The sequence below is a fragment of the Hyperolius riggenbachi genome, unplaced genomic scaffold (genome assembly GCF_040937935.1).
Source record: "Hyperolius riggenbachi isolate aHypRig1 unplaced genomic scaffold, aHypRig1.pri scaffold_182, whole genome shotgun sequence".
NCBI classification, from domain to species: domain Eukaryota; kingdom Metazoa; phylum Chordata; class Amphibia; order Anura; family Hyperoliidae; genus Hyperolius; species Hyperolius riggenbachi.
Window position 1 is genome coordinate 144,872 of NW_027152393.1, and position 21,766 is coordinate 166,637.

The following is a 21,766-nucleotide window of genomic DNA, read 5'->3' on the forward strand; positions in this document are numbered from 1 at the left end:
CACTGATCACAATCCCCTGAGTTGGCTAAACCGTACTGCTGGAACCAACGGCAAGCTCCTACGGTGGAGCCTGTCATTGCAGCAGTACGACTTTACGATCCAACACAAAGCAGGCAGCCGACACCAAAACGCTGATGGGCTGTCGCGGTGTCAGGGGGAACCCGACCCAACAGCGCCAATAGCTGCTACGGAAGGCGTCCTGTTGACACCTCCCTGAGCAGAGCTCGGGAAGGGGGAGGTGTGACGCCGGGCGACGCCCAGTCGTCCGAGGATTCGCGGCCGATTGTCCGATCGCAACCGTGATCGGAAAACTGACATTCTTTATTTTTAAATAGAAGTTTTTCCTTCCTGCCTTCCCCCCCTTTTTGCCATGAGGGCTGAATGGGCCTGCGTTAGCATATGGCTAAAGCAACCTGGTTTAGCAAGAAATCCTTTTAAGGCTCCCGGAAAAGCTCTGGTGACACTAATGTGCTAATTGGGCAGAGCTGAAATACCAACAGAGTCTATTCAACAGGGGAAGCTAGCACAGCATGAGGTCTATTGACACCTACATTCCTCCCAGTCTTGACGGCACCGACTAGACTGAATATGGAATGCATGGTGTTGATAACTTGTCACATTTTGCAAATACCATCCATAGGAGGAATATGAAAATTACGTAATTTTGTTTCCCTAATTCTGTAGAATATGGTGATACTAGACATAGCCAGGTAACCCGAGCAGGGGCTGAGATATGAATAATGGGGTCCCCGTGCGCCCCAAATATTGCAAGTTTGATGTCCTATGAACGTGTATTCTCAGCCCAATCTGAATATGAAATCGGTTTGCATGTGCGACAAAACCCCGGCGGGATATGAAATTGGACATATTTTGTGGATGGTTGGAAGTTCCTCCCCTGAGAACTCACTGCCTGACACGCCCCTGGGCTGAGCTTGAGACTCCGCCCAGAAATGTCAGTGCTCAAAACTGATTGCATGAGGACCCCCAGCCAATTCCCCCACTTTCCATCATACCGAAAAGACTGCCACTGCTTGGGGAAATAGCAGTGGCCATCTTGCAGGCGGAGCAACGGCCATGTGGTTCGGCCATATTGCGAACTAACTGCAACAAAGGAACTTTGTCTTTTCCCGAACGGACTTTCCACAGAATCATAAGTATTCGTTCTTTTTATCCCTTTTCTTTTATGTACTGTGTTATCACTGTCTCTCATCGTTTAATTGTTCACGATTGTCTGTATATATTAATTATTTATATTGTAACAAATAAAGGCTTTTTAAAAGGTCTTTACCTCTCAGTAAAACCTTCTATTCAGTATACACAGACGAGACCTAAACTTCCGAAGGGACGCTACTGTTTTGATAGATAGGAATTGCACAGTTTTAACCGGTTGTTTGTTTCACAGGTCTATAGCCAGTTAGCAGTTTTCTCTGGGCTGATAGAAAACAGAGATGGTGGCAAATCTACCCCTGGGTTGGAGTAAAAGTGTATTTTCGTAACCTCACAGGCTCCCTACTGCGTCGTGACGCTCAAACTCCGCCAATTCTACGCAGATTGCGTCCATAGCTCTCAATCTGTGTGCTAGAATCGGATCGGACGGTTTTGCGTGTTCACGGCCAGTGGGGCTCCTGTGACAATACTATTATTATTATTTAGTATTTACATAGTGCTGACATCTTAAAGGTGCTGTACAGAGTGTATTGTCTTGTCACTTAAAGAGGAACTCCAGTGAAAATAATGTAATAAAAAAAGTGCTTCAATTTTACAATAATTATGTATAAACGATTTAGTCAGTGTTTGCCCATTGTAAAATCCTTCCTCTCCCTGATTTACATTCTGACATTTATTACATGGTCACATTTTTACTGCTGGCAGGTAATGTCAGTGGAAGGAGATGCTGCTTGCTTTTTCGGCAGTTGGAAACAACTGTAAACAGCTATTTCCCACAATGCAACAAGGTTCACAGACAGGAATCGGCCAGGACCATGGTCCTCACAGTTTCCTGTGGGAGGGGTTTCACCACAATATCAGCCATACAGAGCCCCCTGATGATCCGTTTGTGAAAAGGAATAGATTTCTCATGGAAAAGGAGGTATCGGCTACTGATTGGGATGAAGTTCAATTCTTGGTCACGGCACTCTCAAAATGGTGCTACCTGTTAGCACGGCTGTTAGCACAGATTTTCACACGTTTTACAGTGTTTTCATGTGAAAAGCGGTTATCGCGCGCAAAAATGTGCATTTTTCGCGCAATAACGCGAATTTATCGCGTAAACGCGACCGTTAACGCGCGAAAGATGCAAACCACTTTTCACAGTGTGCTAACAGTTAGCACCATTTTGTGAATCAAGCCCTAACTGTCGCTCAGAGGGGCTCACAATCTAGTCCTTACCATAGTCGTATGTATGTATAGTGTAGTGTATGTATTGTAGTCTAAGGAAAATTTTAGGGGGGAATCCAATTAATATGCTATTGGTATGTGGGTGGAAACCGGGGTGCCTGGAGGAAACCCATGCAGGCATGGGGAGAAGATACAAACTCTGTGCAGATAGCGCCCTGGCTAGGATTCAACCGGGGACCCAGCACTGCAAGGCCAGAATGCTAACCACTACACCCATAGGCGTCCGCACGTCTGGCAAAATGGGGCATGCGCACTCCCCTGGCCAGCTGCTGCCCCCCCCCCCCCCCCCCCTTAGCCACCCGAACCCGGAAGTGCGGAGAGAGAAAAGGGAGCGTGTGGACAGCGGTGGAGAAGGGGGGGAAGTCTCCCCCCCTTTCCTTACCTTTGGGGCTCCCTCTCTCTCTCGCTCCCCCCTTTAGAATGAAGTGATGTGGGCGATACTTTTTCCCCCCACTGCTGTAACCACTGTGTCCACCCACCACAATAAAGGGTTTTCATGCAGCAGATGCCCATCATCTTCTCTTTTCTTGGTCCTGCGAAGTGATGTGGGCGGCCGCGGCGGGACACTTATGCTATTAGCAGGCGCGCGAGTGGCTCTCTCTCTGTGAGCCGCTGTGCTGGTCTGGACTAGACCAGAGCAGCGGCGCACAGATACAGAGAGTCACTCAGGCCTGCTAATAGCGTACGTGTCCCGCCGCTGCCGCCCGCATCACTTCATTCTAAAGGGGAGAGCAAGAGAGAGAGGGAGCCCCAAAGGTGAGAAAAGGGGGGGGGGGACTTCCCCCCCTTCTCCACCGCTACCACACGCTCCCTTTTCTCTCTCCTCACTGGGGGGCACTGTCACTACCTTAACTGGGGGGCACTGTCACTACCTTAACTGGGGGGCACTGTCACTACCTAAACTGGGGGCTCCTGTCACTACCTGAACTGGGGGGCACTGTCACTACCTTAACTGGGGGCTCCTGTCACTACCTGAACTGGGGGGCACTGTCACTACCTGAACTGGGGGCTCCTGTCACTACCTGAACTGGGGGGCACTGTCACTACCTGAACTGGGGGGCACTGTCACTACCTGAACTGGGGGGCACTGTCACTACCTGAACTGGGGGCTCCTGGCACTACCTGAACTGGGGGGCACTGTCACTACCTTAAAGAGAATCTGTACTCTAAAATTCTTACAATAAAAAGCATACTATTCTATTCATTATGTTCTCCTGGGCCCCTCTGTGCTGTTTCTGACACTCCCTGCTGCAATCCTGGCTTGTAATTGCCAGTTTTAGGCAGTGTTTACAAACAAAAGACATGGCATGTGATAGGCTGAGAAGAGCTCAGTCTGTGACTTATACAGAGCATGCAGGGGGCCTGGAGAGGGTGTGTATAGCACATGCCAGCCTGAGTGCCTGAGCCCGAAAAAGCCGTCAAAGGAAAGAAGATTAGATTATATAACAGAGATAATACAGCCACTGTGCAACTAGGAAAGGCTGCAGTAATCCAGTCCACATTAGAACAGGCACAGGAACTTATAGGATAGAAGAACTAAGGCTGAAAATTATTTTGTTACAGAGTCTCTTTAACTGGGGGCTCCTGTCACTACCTTAGCTGGGGACTCCTGTCACTACCTTAACTGGGGACTCCTGTCACTACCTTAACTGGGGACTCCTGTCACTACCTTAACTGGGGGGCACTGTCTCCGCCTAAACTGGGGGCTACTGTCGCTACCTGAACTGGGAGGCACTGTCACTACCTTAACTGGGGGCTCCTGTCTCTACCTTAACTGGGGGGCACTGTCATTACCTAAACGGGTGCTCCTGTCACTACCTGAACTGGGGGGCACTGTCACTACCTAAACTGGGGGCTCCTGTCACTACCTGAACTGTGGGGCTCCTGCCACTACCTAAACTGGGGGCTCCTGTCACTACCTGAACGGTCGGGCCCTGTCACTACCTAAACTGGGGGCTCCTGTCACTACCTGAACTGAGGCATCTGTCACTACCTGAACTGGGGGGCCCTCTCACTACCTAAACTGGGGGCTCCTGTCACTACCTGAACTGGGGGGCACTGTCACTACCTAAACTGGGAGGATCCTGGCGCTTCCTAAACTAGGGGGCACCTGTCACTACCTAAACTATCTAGGGCAGCCAGCCCAGCATCACCACCAGCCAACCAGCCCAAAATCCCTGTCAAAAAGGCCACAGCATCACCGCCAGCCGGGCCACAGCATCACCGCCAGCCGGGCCACAGCATCACCGCCAGCCGGGCCACAGCATCACTGCCAGCCAGGCCACAGCATCACCGCCAGCCAGGCCACAGCATCACTGCCAGGCCTTTCAGCCAACACATCATCCCCAATCCAGCCAAAAACAGTATTGCCAGGCCAGCCAGGCACAGCAGCGAGTAGAATAGAATTCAGAAGCCAGGTGAGAGGTGGACAGGTTGAGGGGGCATTCTGCCTATTTATGTGAAATGCTGTCTATTTATCTGCCTCATGACTGCTGAATTTTTCTTGTTCGGGGCCTCATGGTTACTGAATTTGTCTTGTTGGGGGCCTCATGATTTGTTGGGTGCCTCAAGATTGCTGAGTTTGTCTTGTGGGGGCCTCATGATTGCTGAATTTGTCTTGATGGGGGGGGGGGGAAGGGCGCATGATTGCTGAATTTGTCTTGTTGGGTCCCTCATGATTGCTGATTTTGTCTTGTTGGGGGCCTCATGATTGCTGAATTTGTCTTGGTGGGGGGGGGGGGGGGGGGGGGGCTCATGATTTCTGAATTTGTCTTGTTGGGGGTCACATGATTGCTAACTGCGAGACTATGGAAGAATCTGAATCATCATCATATGAGACAATAGCATTAAACCGACTTATTCAGCTTTTAAAACAGAAAATGAAACTGGGAGGTTCTTAAAAAATGAATACACTTTTCAGGAGTAGGATGGATGAAATTGTTTATCTTCACAGTTTATTTTCAACTTGGATTTTCCATAATGTTCATGTATGAGTTAAAACATTTTTAGTTTAAATTGCTGTTGGCACTTTGCGATAGATAAGTGACTTTTGGGTTGCAGTTTGGCCACTCGACCTCCAAAAGGTTCGCCACCACTGTCCTAATGCTAAGTTCATGTAAACTTGTCTCCACCTGCGACCACACCCACATTCTGGTCCATGACCACACCCATTGTTCGGTGCGGCGCGCACAACGTAACCCCATTTTTCGGCGCACATGGTGGCCCCATGTTTCGGCACGATACGCGCACCACACAACTTAACCCCAATTTTCGGCGCACCACGCTACTTCTTCCTCCCGTTCCCCCAACCCCCCCACCTGTAAAATTTTCTGCGGACGCCCATGACTACACCACCGTGCTGCTCCAGTAGACTTGATGAGCATCAGTCCTGAATGCATCTTTGATTAGGGTGAAAGAGAAAAGTTGGGTAGGTACACCGCGCTTTGCTCATCACTGGAGATCGAAGAGCTCTGTGGAATCACCCCCAGTGTGAACCAGCCCTCAGGCTGTTGGATTTCCAGCCAGTTCGATCACTTTGATCTCCCGGTCATCAATTGCCTCAGCATATCTGATCGATTTTCTTTTTGATCGATTGTAGGCTACAAGTCGATCAAAAATCTGATCAGACATGTTAAATATTCTCTGTGTGATGGTAGCAGGGCAGAAGCAGTGATTGAGATTGTTTGGCTGGTATAAATGTAGGTGTTTATGTAGCTGTGTACCGATATAAGAGCAGAGTGGGGATATTGTGGGGTGCAGTGAATCCATGAGGTGTTCAGTGAGAGGGGAATAAGTTGGTATAGCACCAAGAAGTCAAACGGGCTGCGTATCATGGCTGTTTGGCCAGATGATCAGGTCACATGACCCTGAGGAGTGGATCTACATAGATGGGGAAGGGGTAAAGCACCAAGTAACCAAAGTGGCTGCCTATCATGGCTGTTTGGCCAGATGATGAGGTCACATGACCCTGAGAAGTGGACCCACATAGATGAGCATGGGGAGTGTAAGCAAGTCAGTAGTAAGTAGTAGTAGGTTACGTTTGCTTCTCTGAAGAAAACTGTAAAAAGTACACTTATTGTCTGAATTACCTTTTTATTATTTTTACAGCTTTAGTCTTATAAAACAATCTTCATTTTTAGAACTTGCCTGGTAAAATGTGAGCTCCATTCATTAGGTCTCTCCCAGTGTCATTAAAAACAAAACCTGACTGAAAATGAGAGCTCAGGGTGTAGACATTCTTTATGACAGTCACTGGTTGTCCAGGGCTGCAGCTAAATACGGAGTGCCTAACTGCTTTATGCACAGACCAGGCTTTCTTTCATAGTGTTCCTGAATTAGCTGAATGATAAATACTCGGCCTATAAAGGACCCGTCCAAAGACAATTCTCATTACTGTTTACATCATCTTCCTGCTGGTCATGAAGGATTATAGGTTTGCGGAAACTTTATTATTATAGATTTATAAAGCGCCAACATATTCCGTGGCACTGTACAAAGTAAGAAACAATTATGGGGGAAAAAACAATACAGACAGTGGTGTACATCAGTGTACGAAATACAGAATTGGTACAAATACAGAATTGGCAATTACAATGAAAAAGTAATAGTGATGAATAAAATGTATAAAATTCCAAGACACACAAGTTGAGAGAGTCCTGCTCTTGCAAGCTTACAATCTAAAGGAATAGGGGCAACAAGAGCTGGAGTAGTATACAATATTCATACCTAGAGGCAGAGTGTTTTTAGGTTATCTAGTAAGGAGTACAATTTAGCCTTAGGCGAAAGGTGAAATGGCCTAAGGTAGAGCGTATGCTTGTTGGAAAAAGTGAGTTTTTAAAGATTTCAAAGGTTGGATTGTGACGGATGTGTTGTGGGAGGGCATTCCAGAGAAGTTGTGAAGCACGTGTGAAATCTTGTATACGTGAATGTGGGGCGATGATTCTAGGAGGAGGATAATAGAAGGTTGTGTGCAGATCTGAGATTGCGGTTGGGTTGGTATCTGGAAACTAGTGAGAAGACGTACACAGGAGCGAGATTGTAGAGAGCTTTGTAGGTTAGAAACATACTGATAGGTTTCAAATATATATATATATATACTAGTGACCGTCACCGCCGGCCGGTCGGCCGCCCCCTGGCTGTCCTGCTCCCTGTCCAAAGGGTGTCCCTGCGGCACATGCGCAATATCGCAAACGCAGGGACACACACGGACACGGGACGCAGAGACACAGGGGTTTTATTATAGAGGATATACAACACAACTAATCTTTAAGAAATAAGTACACCTTTAAAAAAAAATAAAAATTAAATAAGGATCCGGTGTGTCTCTGAAACCGCTGACCATTTTGACATGCAGTTTCACTAAAGACAGCCCTAGATTATGTTTGTCTTTCTCATATACCCAGTTTCTACTTCCCTAATGAAATGACAGGTGTGTGTATATTGCATAATGAATTGTATTGCATGCATGTTCCTGTCTCATACAGGATGTGCCTTTCATGCATTACAATCCAGCTGCAAAGTCTTCCCCTTTCAGATATTTCATGGTGTGTTTACCTACATAGGGAGGGAACTATTCACCGTTGTGGCTGGATAGTGTACTGGTTAAGGGCTCTGCCTCTGACACAGGAGACCAGGGTTTGAATCTCGGCTCTGCCTGTTCAGTAAGCCAGCATCTATTCAGTAGGAGACCTTTGGCAAGTCTCCCTAACACTGCTACTGCCTATAGAGCGTGTTCTAGTGGCTGCTGCTCTGGCGCTTTGAGTCCGCCAGGAGAAAAGCGCAATATAAATGTTATTTGTCTTGTCTTGGTCATACATGCCCCGGCTAGGTGTGTGTCAGATACAGGATATTACTTTGTGCACTGAGGCTTGTGATACTCAACAGAGAGGCTTCCAAGCGGAGATGAGGCAGAAGTAAAAAAAAAATCAGTTTGACTCAACCTAAAAACTGCATCGTGCCCCCCCCCCCCCCCAACAATAATAGCACATAATAAGCATCATTAAGTTGTTTTAATATAAGGAGTCCTTTAATCAGCGTCCCAGATGTCTCTTGTCTTTGTGCTGCAACAAGAGAGATGACACTAATGACATAATTGCTGCTGATGGGAAGACATATAATATTAGACTGTTCTGATCATCCTGTTGATAGAGAGGTGAAGGAACTCTGCCAGAATGTCACTTACCTGTCAGCTGGCTCCTCCAGCATTGGATTCTGCTATTATTCCGCTCCACATTGTTGATTCCAGGGTTGTTACTAGCACAAGTGTGTAGAATGTGATGTTAGTGGTATCCTGGTCTTGTCTAGGTAGTCATTGCTAAACCTTTTTTTTATTTAGGCCTATGAAATACTTGATTAGCTGATATAAAACCACTCAGGGGCACTTACACCAGTCACTTCCTGCAGGACAGACTTCCACAGCCGCACACTGTGCTCCTCCCAGACAGCTCTGTCTGTACCCTGCCCCTGCAGTCTAATGACACATTACAAGCTTGGTGCTGGCTGGCTTTTCTAGAAATCCTGCTGCAGGCATTTTGGTTGCACTGAAAGGGATTGAACCTCCACAGGAGTCAATGGAAAATGCCTACAAACGTCTCAGGGAAATCATTAGCAAGCACTAGTATGCCTACTAAAAATCTCAGTCAGCACCTAGCAACTCCTGACAATGCAACAGTCAGAACTAGCTGTTTGCAGATGTTCCCAGTGTGAATTAGCCCCTAAAATGTTTTTGCAGTGAATGCAGGATTTTTTGCAACTTGAAAATGGACCAGTCGAATCCCACTGAGGGGAAATCCAATTGGTGCATTTTCAAGCTGCAGAACTTTGCATATAGAATTGACATACTCCTGCATCAACTCTGCATTATGTTCATCCCATTGGAATCTCTAGTCTGAGGTAACTCTCCTATGCTGCAAAGAAATACATTTAGGTTAAGATGTGATTACATTACCATGATGCAGCCCAATTTAAACAGACTCTGTAAGAAAACAAAGTTCCCCTGGGGGGTACTCACCTCAGGAAGGAAAAGCCTCTGGATCCTAATGAGGCTTCCCCCATCCTCCTGCAGCCCACGGAACGCACAGGCGACAATTTGTCAGGTTTTGCGATATTTATCTTTTCTGGCTCCCGCGGGGGCGCTGTTGCAGCTCTCCGCTCGGAAATAGGCGGAAATACTCTGTCTGGTCTGCTCTACCACGCAGGCGCAGGAGAGAGTAGAGCGGGCCGACAGTGATCGGCTATTTCTGCCTATCTCAGAGCGGAGTGCCGATACTGCGCCTGCGCTGGAGCCCGGAAGGTAAATATTTACATCCCCGCTGTTCGGAGGGGCACAGCGAGACCGCCGTGGGACACAGGAGGATGGGGGAAGCCTCGATAGGATCCAGAGGCTTCCCCCACCCGAGGTGAGTATCCCCCAGGGGAACTTTTTTTTTTGTTACAGAGTTTCTTTAACAACAAACTCCAGTGAGCCCTAGTAGGTATTTTCTTTGCAGGTTGTAAGGCTGATCAGGCTCAACTCGCCGGTGCTCAATCCTCCTTTGGTTCACCACTCCACACAGAGACAATTCAACAGGTAAGAAGGAGGCAAATGGCTTGTAAACTTCCGTTTATCAAATCTCAGCAATACATAACATTGCTGAGTTTTGATATATGCAAGTTTAAAAGCCATTTAAGTGCCTCCTTCTTACTTGTAGGTATTTTCTTTGGCCAGATCTTACTCTCTAAGAGTTACATGATCAGCTGAGCATCCCCACCAAACATTAGTGGAGAGCAGGAAGTATTGCAGGGCAGTGCTGAACTAGTCAGCTCTAGTCTTGTCTAAGCTATAGGGAACCCAAACTTGCACCATGGCGATAGGAAATGTGCAGAGAGCCATTCTCATGATTATTCCAGTGGAGATCATTTTACTTTTCCTCTTTCCATAAAAGGGTGAACTGATCCTCACCTCCCTGGACTGCCGTATAAGAGTAGACAGGGCCTGCACCGGGCTTCACATCACACCAGGGCTCTGGGTCCGGCACAACAAAGAGTATTGGTGACAAGACTGCTGCTATGGAGCTTAAAATTCAATATATTTGTCTGTTATTTTTCAATGCTCTCGTGAGTCTGTGCAGGGGATGGGCTGTATATAAACTGAATTCCAGGAATCCTAGAACTCAGCTCTAACGTGAAAAGTTGATAAATAGAAAAACAACAAAATTCATGACTTCATCTTAGCTTCTCAGTAACTGATTCCTGTTCTGGGCCAGTGAGCAGTATTTGGCACCCAGCTGGGTGTACGTGAGTGCTTGCTATGTTCTTGTTTTTTAGGAATTTAATAACGCTATCAACAGGCTTGGCAAGTGGAGGGTACCTTTTTCTGATCTTCATAACATTAATTTTTGCATAAGCCCTCTTGGAGCCTCTGGTGACCCTTTGAGTGTCGGCATGTAGAACTGCTGGTGTAGCCTGTGAATATTTGCACATTAGAGTCAATTGTATGTTCCCTGCTATAGGTTGATACTGAGGATTTTTCTTAGAGGTCAGATAGTCTAGAGCAAGCATGTCCAAAGTCTGGCCCAGGGGCCAATTGCGGCCCACCGAGCCTTTCCTGGTGGACCCCAAAGCTCTCTACAGTTGTTAATTCCATACGATTTGCGGTGCCGCATGTAGAGGCCACCTTGTGTTGCCACTCTGCCTGCCCCTTTGCCCCTCTGTAGGTTATCAGCCACCACTGTAGCAGTAACAGCCACTGATTAGCAGCTACCACTGTGCCAGTAACACGATACAGGTCTACTGAAAGGGACATGCTAACTGCACACATTATATGTGCCATTATACATTGAAATGTTTTATTTGACAAAATGCCGCAGGCATAATGTACCTAACCGCAATCAGCAAAAATTGTGTTTCATTTAGCTAGTTCAGCCCCTAGCACTCTCAAGAATGGCTATATGGCCCTTGGCCTAAAAGGTGTGGACACCCCTGGTCTAGAGGCTGCACAGCAGGCACTAAAGAGCACTAGGTTAACTGATTGTTGGAACTAGTCTCCGCCTTTAGCAGTAAGTTAGTCATCAAAGTAATCCGTGTAGCTTGGGGCTTACTGATTGTCTAAGAATATTGGCAAACTTGCCTGCTCATCTCTGATCCAAGGTAACTGCTGGGCTTTTTCCTTGAGAAGAAGCAAATCTAAAGTCTTGTACACATGATGCAATTTTCCATCAGATTGACGGATCGATCTGATAGGAATTTGCATTGTGTTTAGACATCCAAACTGCTCCCGATCGATAATGCGATCAATTTCCCATTACCTACCCAAAATTGATCACATTATCGATCAGGATTGGAAATTATCGATCCGTCCATCTGACAGAAAATTGCATCATGTGTACAAGGCTTAAAGGACAGATGCATGGAGTTTAAATAAAAAAAAAAAAAAGGTCTACTTACCCGGGGCTTCCTGGGGTCCCGTTCGTTACAGATGCCAACCTGCATCCACTGTGCCTGCCAGAACTATTGCGCCTGCACAGAACACTCCAGACCATGTCAGCGCACGTACGAGTGGTGCTTGCGCAGGCACTGTAGATGCCAATCTGTAAGGTCGGCATCTGCAATGGAAGGGACCCCGGGCTACATGCTGGGAGCGGAGCTGTGGCAAGGGACAGATAGGCTGCCAGGGGCTAGAGGAAACCCCAGGTAAGTAGACCTCCTCTGGAGCAGCTCATTACCTTGGTGGCGCTCTCACTGCTCTAACCTTTGCCTGTGTTGATCTCTTGTACTTCCTTCTTATGGTCATGTGACTGTTGTGTCATGTCACATGACATCCAGTGCAGAATGTATTGAAAAATGGCGGGGAAGGAGCACACAGCATTAAAATCAAGTTACATATTTCGCTCCAGAATGGAGGGCACTTTATTTAAGGGGTTAATGTAACACAGGAAGCACATATTAGGGGGCACTGTAATAAAGGGTCATTAATTGTGATAAAGGGGGCACTAATTGATGCACTGTAAAAAAGGGGTCATCAGCTGGGGCTCTGTAATGGGGGATGCATACATGAGGAGCACTGTAACAAAAGGGCCATCAGTTGGAGCACCCTAAAACAGGGAGCACTAATGGCAGGTGCAGTAATGAAAGCACTAATGAGAGACACTGTAATTAAGGAGGCAATAATTAGGAGCACAGTATAGTTACTGATGCCTGTAGTAGTAGGCACACCCCAATAGCACTGGAAATGTGGAGGATGTAGATGTTCTGAACTGTTCTTTCACTAGACACTTAAATATAACAGATCCACAGCTCTCTAAAAAAAAGCCACCAGGCTATGTGAAGGTGAAGTTAACAATATATAGTCTGTAGCTACCACTTCCTGCTGAGACAACGGCAGGGTTTGAAGGCTGTCATGTGACATCCGCTATAGACCTAATAGTATCAGCCTAACAAACTATCTTCCACACTAAACTGATGCACAGACAATAAACTGTATACCTGTCATCTTTTGTGTTGTGCAGGAAGAGAGAGAAGATGGCTATGAAGGGCTGCCTGAGTGTGACCAAGTATTTCCTCTTCGTCTTCAACCTCTTGTTCTTTGTAAGTACTCTGTGAATTATGTTTGGTCAGTGGTTTTCTAAAATGCATTGCTAATTCATGATTGTGGAACCTTTTAGTAGCATGCTTCAGGTTAAAACAGGCTGTCTTGCCATTAGCTGTAGATTATATTCACACCGTAAAAGTATCTCTCATTACAGCCTGATTTGCATCTCAGCGGCCTATATGCACAAAACACTTGGCACATAAAAATTCTGCCCACCAACACCCTTCTTCACAATTGGCTGAATGCAAATAAAAAATGGAGTAAAAGCAGAGCACCAGTATACCCTGAGTAGCCAATCAGAGGGGCAGATTTTTTTAAGGCAATGCCAAAAGAGTTGCAGTTGCCCAGAGCCTAACCAACAAGTTTTAATGAAGTAAACTTGAATTGAAAAAAAAAGTTGATGAGGAAAAGTGGTTTCTGTAGTTCTAAATAGGACCTTTTTTTTTTTAAAATCCCTCATTATTATTTTTCTAAAAGTTAAAAATGTAGGTCAGCTCTGCACTGAGGGTACCGGGAGAAGAGCGGGAAGGTTCATTATGACCCAGAGCCTTCTCTCTCCATAGGTATCTGTTTTTTATTTATTTTTTTACACACGGTTCCCATTGACTTTAAGTGCGCAAATACCAATAAATCAACAGGATTAAAACTATGAATACAACCAGAAAAGTGCAAGTGCATGCAGTGTGCAATAAATACTCATGGAACTATGAGTAACTACTTATATAGAAGATTATTAGATGATAAGAGCAATAGAAATTGAGCGATTGAGGTAATAAGTGTGATAAATGTCAATACTATACCCAGATGAGCAGAAGGTGCAGTGTCCCTGCAGACACTGATGAAGGTGAGGAGAGGCAGATGATGCTCAGCCAGCACCTATACCACCTATAGGCTACACCCTTCTTAACTCAGTGGTGCATTAGCCTGTAGAGGAGTAAGAAAAGACTAGTACAGAATATACAACAGAACCTTAGAAGGCGACCTATAGTTGGCTCATCTTAGTTTTAATCCTTTTTTATGAAATATCAATCCAGGGTGTGTTCCTAAGCCTGAAAAGCGTTCATGCACTATTTGCAGCATTTTTTCAAACAGCAATTTTGAAAAGGTTTTAAGAGCAAACTGTAACCCAGTGAAAATGTTCCAAAATATTTCCTTTCATATGTTCCTAGAGGATGGTTAGATGAGGCTGCCAAAGTCTGAGCATGTTTTAGCCATGAATGAAGGCCAGGCCTTTAGAAATCTCTCAAAAGTTCTGTTAATGTCTTTAAGAAGCCTGGATTTTTTTTTCCTGGAGTTGCATGCCAATGTAATAATGTCTTCATTTAAAGATCTGGATGGATTTCCACCGAACAACCTTTTTGGCAATAAAATTTAACTGATTTTTATTTTACAAGTCAAGTGACATTTGACTTATAGTTGACCTATATTAGAAATCTTTTCGACTTAAGCCTTGACTGAACCCAAAACTGAACAAGCTATTAGTGATCAGGTTGGTTAGCAAATATAAACAGAGTATTGAAGCAAAGTGGTGAAGAAAATATCTGTTTCATTGGTCACATGTACTTCACGCTGCACTACAGCTTATGGTTATATATGTTATGGCCAGATCCCAAAGTTGGCCACTTCGAAATCTGGCCAGCCATTTTGTAAAATGGCCGACTGATGTGTCCAGTGCACAAATCACTTTCTTCTTTTGGACTTGGCCAGAACGGGACCTGACAAGAGCCGACTGGCCAAATCCGTAAGTAAGGCTCTCATGCAGTAGAGTGGAGGAGCAAACAGCTTTGGCGGCATCGGCACCTCCTCACCTTACCCCTGTGTCCTCCTCTCACATCTTACATCTGGAAATATACAGGGCTGCCTGTCCCAATGCTTTCTTCCTCACTGCTGTGAAACATGCAGCCTTTGTTTGGGACTGGCCAGCTCTTTTCACTTCCTGTTCTGGCCAGCCAAAGTCAGAAAAATTAAGTGAAACGTGATTTGTTTCGATTATTGGCTGCAGTACCTGGCCACTTTGCACATTGGCCAGCCAGAACCCAGAAGTAGCCAGACTGCGGGCTCTGGCCATAACTTATACTGTTACAACCATATTGGCAGTCACATTTTAACGGTTTCAGGCAGGGCTTTGAGGTCGGTACAAACATCTTCCAACTCTGACTCCTCCGTTTATGATACCACCGCCTCCTCTAATTTACATATAGCAATCTCTTTGATTGAAAATATGTAACGTAAAAGGCATTTCATCACTGCCAAAGCTACAGTAGCTCTTGGTAGTAGTACATGTAGAGATTGCAGATAGGAGCAAAGAACATAGATCATGCCCTAGGCAAACTGTGGGTACATGTAAGAGTAATGTGCAGTTACTCTGCAGGAGAATGGGAGGATTACACATTCTTCATGCACAATCTGAACCAGGTTTACGGGTAATAGAAAACACCTCTGCTATCAGTGTGCACAACATTCTCAGTAGATTCACAACAGCTCTGCAGGGAGTGCATATGTAGAGTACAGTACTACTGTATAACTGAATTTGTAGTTACCAACCCCAGTTTAATAACATATCAAATTCATTGTTTTTATGAGCAAAGGGATTTTGAAAAGTATGTACAATGGTACAGGAGCTGACAATAGTTACATGTGTTAAGATAGCACTCAAATGCTTTTGTTTAGGCAAATGACTACGGTTGTTTTTTGTTTTAAAAAAATGCGTTCTTATTCATTCATCTCCCTGCTAACGGGCGGTGACGGTAGTGCGGGAGCGAGCGGCGGCCGCCCACCGCTGAGGACGAAGATTCATGGCCCTGGGACTTCAAGTGAAGTTTTCCCGGGCCGTGATTATACTGCACCTTGTGCAGTAAGTACTAAATAGACCAAGATGGCGCCGTAAGAGGTGCCTCGGTCACATGGCTCCATGGCTTTTTCAGTTTTTCGTTAGTTTTTCTTTAGTTTTTAGCTTCCAGCTTCAGGTTTTCTCTCAGTTTTTAGTTTTAGTATAGTTTTAGCAGTAATCTAGTCTAGTTTGTTTTTGTTTAGCTTACCCAGTTCAGTATAGCATGGGTCACCACAGCTGGGGCTACCGAACCACTGCATTCCAGCCCAGGTCTTCACATCCCAGCCCAGAGCTCCACACCGCTGACCTCACTCTCTCTGGCACCCAGACCGCAGCACCAGCCACGGCTCCTCTCATCGGCCGACGTCCACCGCTTCCCGGGCTCCATCCTCTCCACAGCAGCGGCTCCATCTTCAGGCCTGTTTGTCCCTCCACCAGCTGCGGACTGCAGCGCACAGCTCCGCACTGGCCGACGTACACCGCTTCCCGGGCTCCATCCTCTCCACAGCAGCGGCTCCATCTTCAGGCCGGCTTATTCCTCCACCAGCTGCGGACTGCAGTGCACAGCAACGCACCGGCCCCAAGCATCCCCAGGACTGCTCGTCCCCCCATCAGCCGAGGACTGCAGCGCTCCGCACCGGCCCCAAGCATCTCCAGGCCTGCTCATCCCTTGCACAACCAGCCCCCTCATCAGCCATAGACTACAGCGCACCGCTCCGGCCCCAGGCTCACAGACTCCTCAGCAGGGACGTGTCCTCTATTCCTGAGGCTCTGGGTCACTGCCCGCTGAAGCCCCCGATACACCTTTGCCACGGCTCCTCTCCCCGCATCTTCTCATCCTCTCTGCCACGGCTCCTCTCCCCGGATTTTAATCCGCAGACTTCCTCCACTCCCCGGATCCTCCCCATCTGCAGGCCTCCTCCGTACCGGCCCCAGGCTTGCACATCCAGCGGCTCGTCAGGCGCGACTGCGGCGCCCCGCTCTGGTCCCAGGCTCGCTCCTTCAGCCCGCTCATCAGAGTCGGGGCCTCCAGTCCTGAGGCTCTGGGTCTCTGCCCGCTGAAGCCCCCGAGTCCCTGCAGGCACGCCGGGACACCACTGCTAGTGCTCCAACGTTTTGTCCTACGCGTCGATTTTGCCTACTTTACCTTCTGCGCGTGCTCAGTACTTTCCACGCCCACTCTGCACATGCGCATTTAGGTATTCTCATTTCCCCTCATCGTTTTACCCTACGGGTGTGCGGAGTAATAGCCTGTGGTTGGAGGGAGTGCACCGGCCCAGCCGATCCACCACGTGGTTGCCACGTGGTTGCTGGGCCTTCTCTTCTCTCCCGGCAAGAGAATCCAGCCATCCACCCACCACAGAGACGGAAAACAGCTTGCCTCCGCACACTACCCGACCACCCACATGGAGGGCTCCTACACCATGATGCCAGGAGGTGGTACAGCTGAGAATCTGCTGCCTGCTGCCACTTTTGGGTGAGTCTGCTGTGTCTGTGATGCTCTGCTCTCTGGGCCCCCCCCATCCGTGCCTGCTTCCACCTGGGCCGCTACTAGCCTACCCAGCGTGCTGTTACCTATGTGCCCTGTCCGCTCCTGAGAACTCATGCCTGCTGCCCGCACTGCTTGCCCAGGCCACTTGGCTCCCGCTGCTGCCCTCCCAGGCACGAGCGCAGGGACTCCGCTCTCACGGGATACAAAACCCATCCGCTTCCTATCCCGAGCGGAACTCCTGAAATGGGAGCCCCTTGCTCGCTGTGACCAGCCCTCTGAAACTTCCCTGTGGGGGACAGTCAGCGCCCATATTGCGCTCCTGACTGGCAGCACCGGAGGCTCTCCAAACAGACGTCGCCACAGGGGGAGAAGGGCAGGGGCTCGGGTGAGGCTGAAGAGAAGGGGACTACACTCTCCAGTACCGGCCATTCTTCTAGCGAACGTTTGCTCCCTCCCAAACAAGGTGAATGAACTGCTCCTACTGCTCGGCCACAAACTTTCGCTAAGCAGGAACACTGCAGTGCTCTGCTTCACGGAGACCTGGCTCAACAGAAACGTCCCGGACAATGCCATACAGATGCCAGGCTACCTCCTTTTCCGTGCAGATCGGGATCAAGAACTCTCTGGGAAGTCGAGAGGCGGCGGCATATGCCTCTATGTAAACTCCGACTGGTGCACCAACATAACTCCCCTCAGCAAGTTCTGCTCCCCAGATGTCGAACTCCTAGCCATCAACTGTAGGCCCAGATACTCACCTAGGGAGTTCTCCTCCTTCATTCTGATAGGGGTCTACATTCCCCCGGATTCCAACACCAGGAATGCCCTGAGATCACTGAGCGACTACATATCAGGGTGGGAAACTGCTTTTCCGGAGGCACTCATCATTATCTTAGGGGACTTCAATAGCGCAGATCTGCGACAGGAGCTGCCCCACTTCCGCCAGCACATCACCTGCCCTACCAGGAACCACAACACCCTGGACAAATGCTACACGGCCCTCAGAAACACTTACAAGGCCACTCGGGGCGCTCCCCTAGGGAACTCGGATCACTGCGTGATCCACCTGATCCCCACTTACAGAAGGTAGCTCGAGACGACAAAGCCCACCACCAGATCTGTTAAAAAGTGGACAGTGGAAGCAAAACTGAGGCTGCAGGCATGCCTGGAATGCACCGACTGGTCAGCCCTGGCGGCACCCACCTTGGAGGAATGGTCAGATAATGTCCTCTCCTACATTCGCTTCTGCGAAGATTCATGCATCCCAACCAAAACCTTCAAAGTCTTCCCAAATGAAAAGCCCTGGTTCAACAGCAACCTACGATATCTTCGGAAAATCAAGGAGGAGGCTCACAAGTCGGGCTCCCCAGAAGAGTTCAGGGAAGCCAGGAATTCCCTGAACAGAGAACTGAAAGCTGCAAAAAGGACCTACTCTAACAAGGTAGGCCTCAGCCTTCAGTCCAACAACTCGCGGGAGGTCTGGAAGGGTCTCAGGGCGGCCACGAACTTTAAGCCCCCCCCCCTTCAACAAGCAGCCCCCAGCTCCCAACTGGCGGAGGAGCTCAACGAGTTCTACTGCAGATTTGACCTCCAACCCAAGCAGCCTGTGGTCCCAGCATACCAGCCAGCCCTGGATCCCTCGGCACCCACGAGGAAAGATGCTCGGGCCCCCCAGTGGTCAGTGGCATCCCCGCTCTGACCGCAGTGCAAGAGGAGGACGTGCTACATCACCTTCGCAGACTCAATCCCAGGAAAGCCTCAGGCCCGGATGGGGCGTCCTCACTCTGTCTGAGAACCTGTGCAATACAACTAGCTCCCATCCTCACCTCTCTCTACAACAGATCCCTATCAGAAGGGAAGGTCCCCTCCTGCTTCAAAAGGTCATCAATCATACCAGTCCCCAAAAAACCAGGGAACACGGAGCTCAACAACTTCAGACCTGTAGCCCTGACCCCCATCATCATGAAAGTATTCGAGAAGCTGGTGCTGGCCCACCTGAAGCACTCCACCAGCTCCCTCCTTGAACCACACCAGTTTGCCTACAGGGAAAACCGATCAGTAGACGATGCCATCAATGTCAGCCTGGAATACATCTCGGATCACCTCGACAGACCAGGGACTTACGTTAGGGTCCTATTCCTGGACTTCAGCTCGGCTTTCAACACCATCTGTCCGGACTTTCTGATCGACACCCTTGCACATCTTGGGGCAGACTCCCTCCTCTGCAGGTGGGTAAAGGACTTTCTCTCCAACAGAACACAACGGGTCAAGCTTGGCAGTCACATCTCCAGCGAGAGAACAACCAACGTTGGTGCACCGCAGGGATGCGTGCTGTCTCCACTCCTGTTCTCTCTGTATACTAACAACTGCACCTCGGCCTCCGACTCTGTCAAAGTTATCAAATTTGCAGACGACTCCACGCTTATCGGTCTCATCGACAGAAACGGGGAGGACGCTTATCGAAATGAAGTTACGAAGATCTGTAATTGGTGCAAGGACAACAATCTCATTCTCAATACTGCAAAGACCGTGGACCTGATTGTGGACTTCCGGAAACTCCACCCTGCCCCCCTACCTGTGTTCATCAATGGGTCTGATGTCTCCAGAGTTCAAAGCATACGGTTCCTAGGCACAATCTTAACAAGCGACCTCAAATGGGGACAGAACACTACCAGAACTCAGAAGAAAGCATAGCAGCGGTTATTCTTCCTGCGCCAATGGAAGAAATTCGGCATGTCACGGGAACTGCTTACCAGCTTTTACACCGCGACCATCGAATCCATCCTCTGCTGCTCCATCATCGTCTGGTATGCAGGAGCAACCGTCAAAGACAAATACAAACTCCACCGAGTGATAAATGCAGCAGAAAAGATTATCGGCGCCCACCTGCCCTCGCTAGATCTCCTCTACTTCACGAGGATGAAGGCAAGGGCCTCCAAGATCTTACTCGACCCCTCCCACCCGGGCAGGCGCTACTTCGAGACCCTTCCACTGGGATGCCGCTTCAGATCCATCCCCTCCAAAACCACTAGGCGCATGAACACCTTCTTCCCCCAAGCAGTTCTCCTGTTGAACTCACTGAACTCAGGACGCTCTGGCCCCCAGAGCAACCCTCTATTACAGCTGTAAACTCTGGACAAGAAACATGGACTGTCACACCTGTAAACTCTGACCTCCCAAGACTCTAATTGTTGCTCTATACGTTTGCTGTTTGTTGTTATATGTTCCTGAACTGCCATTTGCCATGTGAACCACAAGCAATTCCGGGCACACCTACCGGTGTGCTTGGAGATAATAAAGATGATTCTGATTCTACTTAAGGTTAGCCAAGTGTTGGAGGGGGGGTGGTTATGGTTAGGCATTGGTAGTGAGAAGGTTCAGCGTGAGAATAGGCTTAGGTTTAGTTATAGTAACATATCAGTATTTAATACCGACCTTTTACTATCGTTTTTACACGTTAATAGTAAAATATCAGTAAATTTATCCATATTCTACTATTCGGATTACTGGTCGCCCAAATTTCCAGGTGCCTTTTTTTGACATATGCCCACACACAGCAACAAGTAAAACATTTTCTTGTACAATGGGGGAGGGGTTATGCTTTCCAAGCTTTTTTTTTCTATTGCTGTGAGGGCTTGTGCCCTTTTTTCTAGCGCCAGCGATTTTAAAAATCGCCCTAAAAAGCTTGTGCAATAATTCCCTATGAGAGTGTTCAAATCTGAGCGGTTTTTTTTTCCTGTACCATTTTCTGAGTGTTGTGGCTCAATGAAAGGTATGGGAAAGTGCTTGAAAAAGCGCTTTGTATAACGATTTGCCCAGCGCTTTTAAGAATAAATAAAGAGTTCACTTCCTGACAAAAAAACAAATCGCTCTGCAAAAGCGCTTTGAAAAGCGCTTTATACAAAATCACAGCGCGCAACTAAGCGCCGGGAGGAGAAAAAACACGCAAAAAATAGAAAATCGCTGCCGTCAGCAATTTCGATTTTAGATGTGAACAAAGCCTTACTCATATGCTGTCTCATATAGCTCGAAGGGGGGTCACAGAAATAGGGAATGACAAAAAGCTTCTCCAATGGAGACACCGATAGAAACACCCTCTGGATTGTAACCAATCGCCATACTATTAAAAAATAAAATAAAAAAAATTGGAACTGATTTTCAACCAAGACTATATACCGTACGTACAATATGATTACTTTGTCTTGTTTACTACTACAGCAGTATTGTATAAATTGTCCTGTGCTAATTTGCCGTATAACGCTAACCGTGTTGTGTGTGTTCTGTGCAGATCCTGGGTGGCTTGTTGCTGTGCTTCGGACTATGGATTCTGTTTGACAGGAGCAGCTTTGCTTCCTTCATAGGTGAGTGAGCTCATTGCCGGGCAGAAGCTGCTGCTTTTATGACAATTCCTTTTTGTTTACATCTAACAGCAGCTGAAAAGTTTTTTGGCTACACAATTAGATCATGAATAATGTGGTTCCCA

General features: G+C 47.7%; 1 protein-coding gene across 3 annotated transcripts in view; it reads left to right on the forward strand.

Annotated features, from left to right (window-relative positions):
• The window catches only part of CD37 (CD37 molecule), a 169,854-nt gene that overhangs the window by 89,391 nt on the left and 58,697 nt on the right, over positions 1–21,766 (forward strand). For all 3 annotated transcript variants that reach the window (XM_068264849.1, XM_068264850.1, XM_068264851.1), the window contains 2 exons: positions 12,882–12,960; positions 21,572–21,644. In XM_068264849.1, the coding sequence (XP_068120950.1) occupies positions 12,895–12,960; positions 21,572–21,644 (139 nt within the window). In that variant the 5' untranslated portion in view covers positions 12,882–12,894. The remainder of the gene's footprint in view (positions 1–12,881; positions 12,961–21,571; positions 21,645–21,766) is intronic.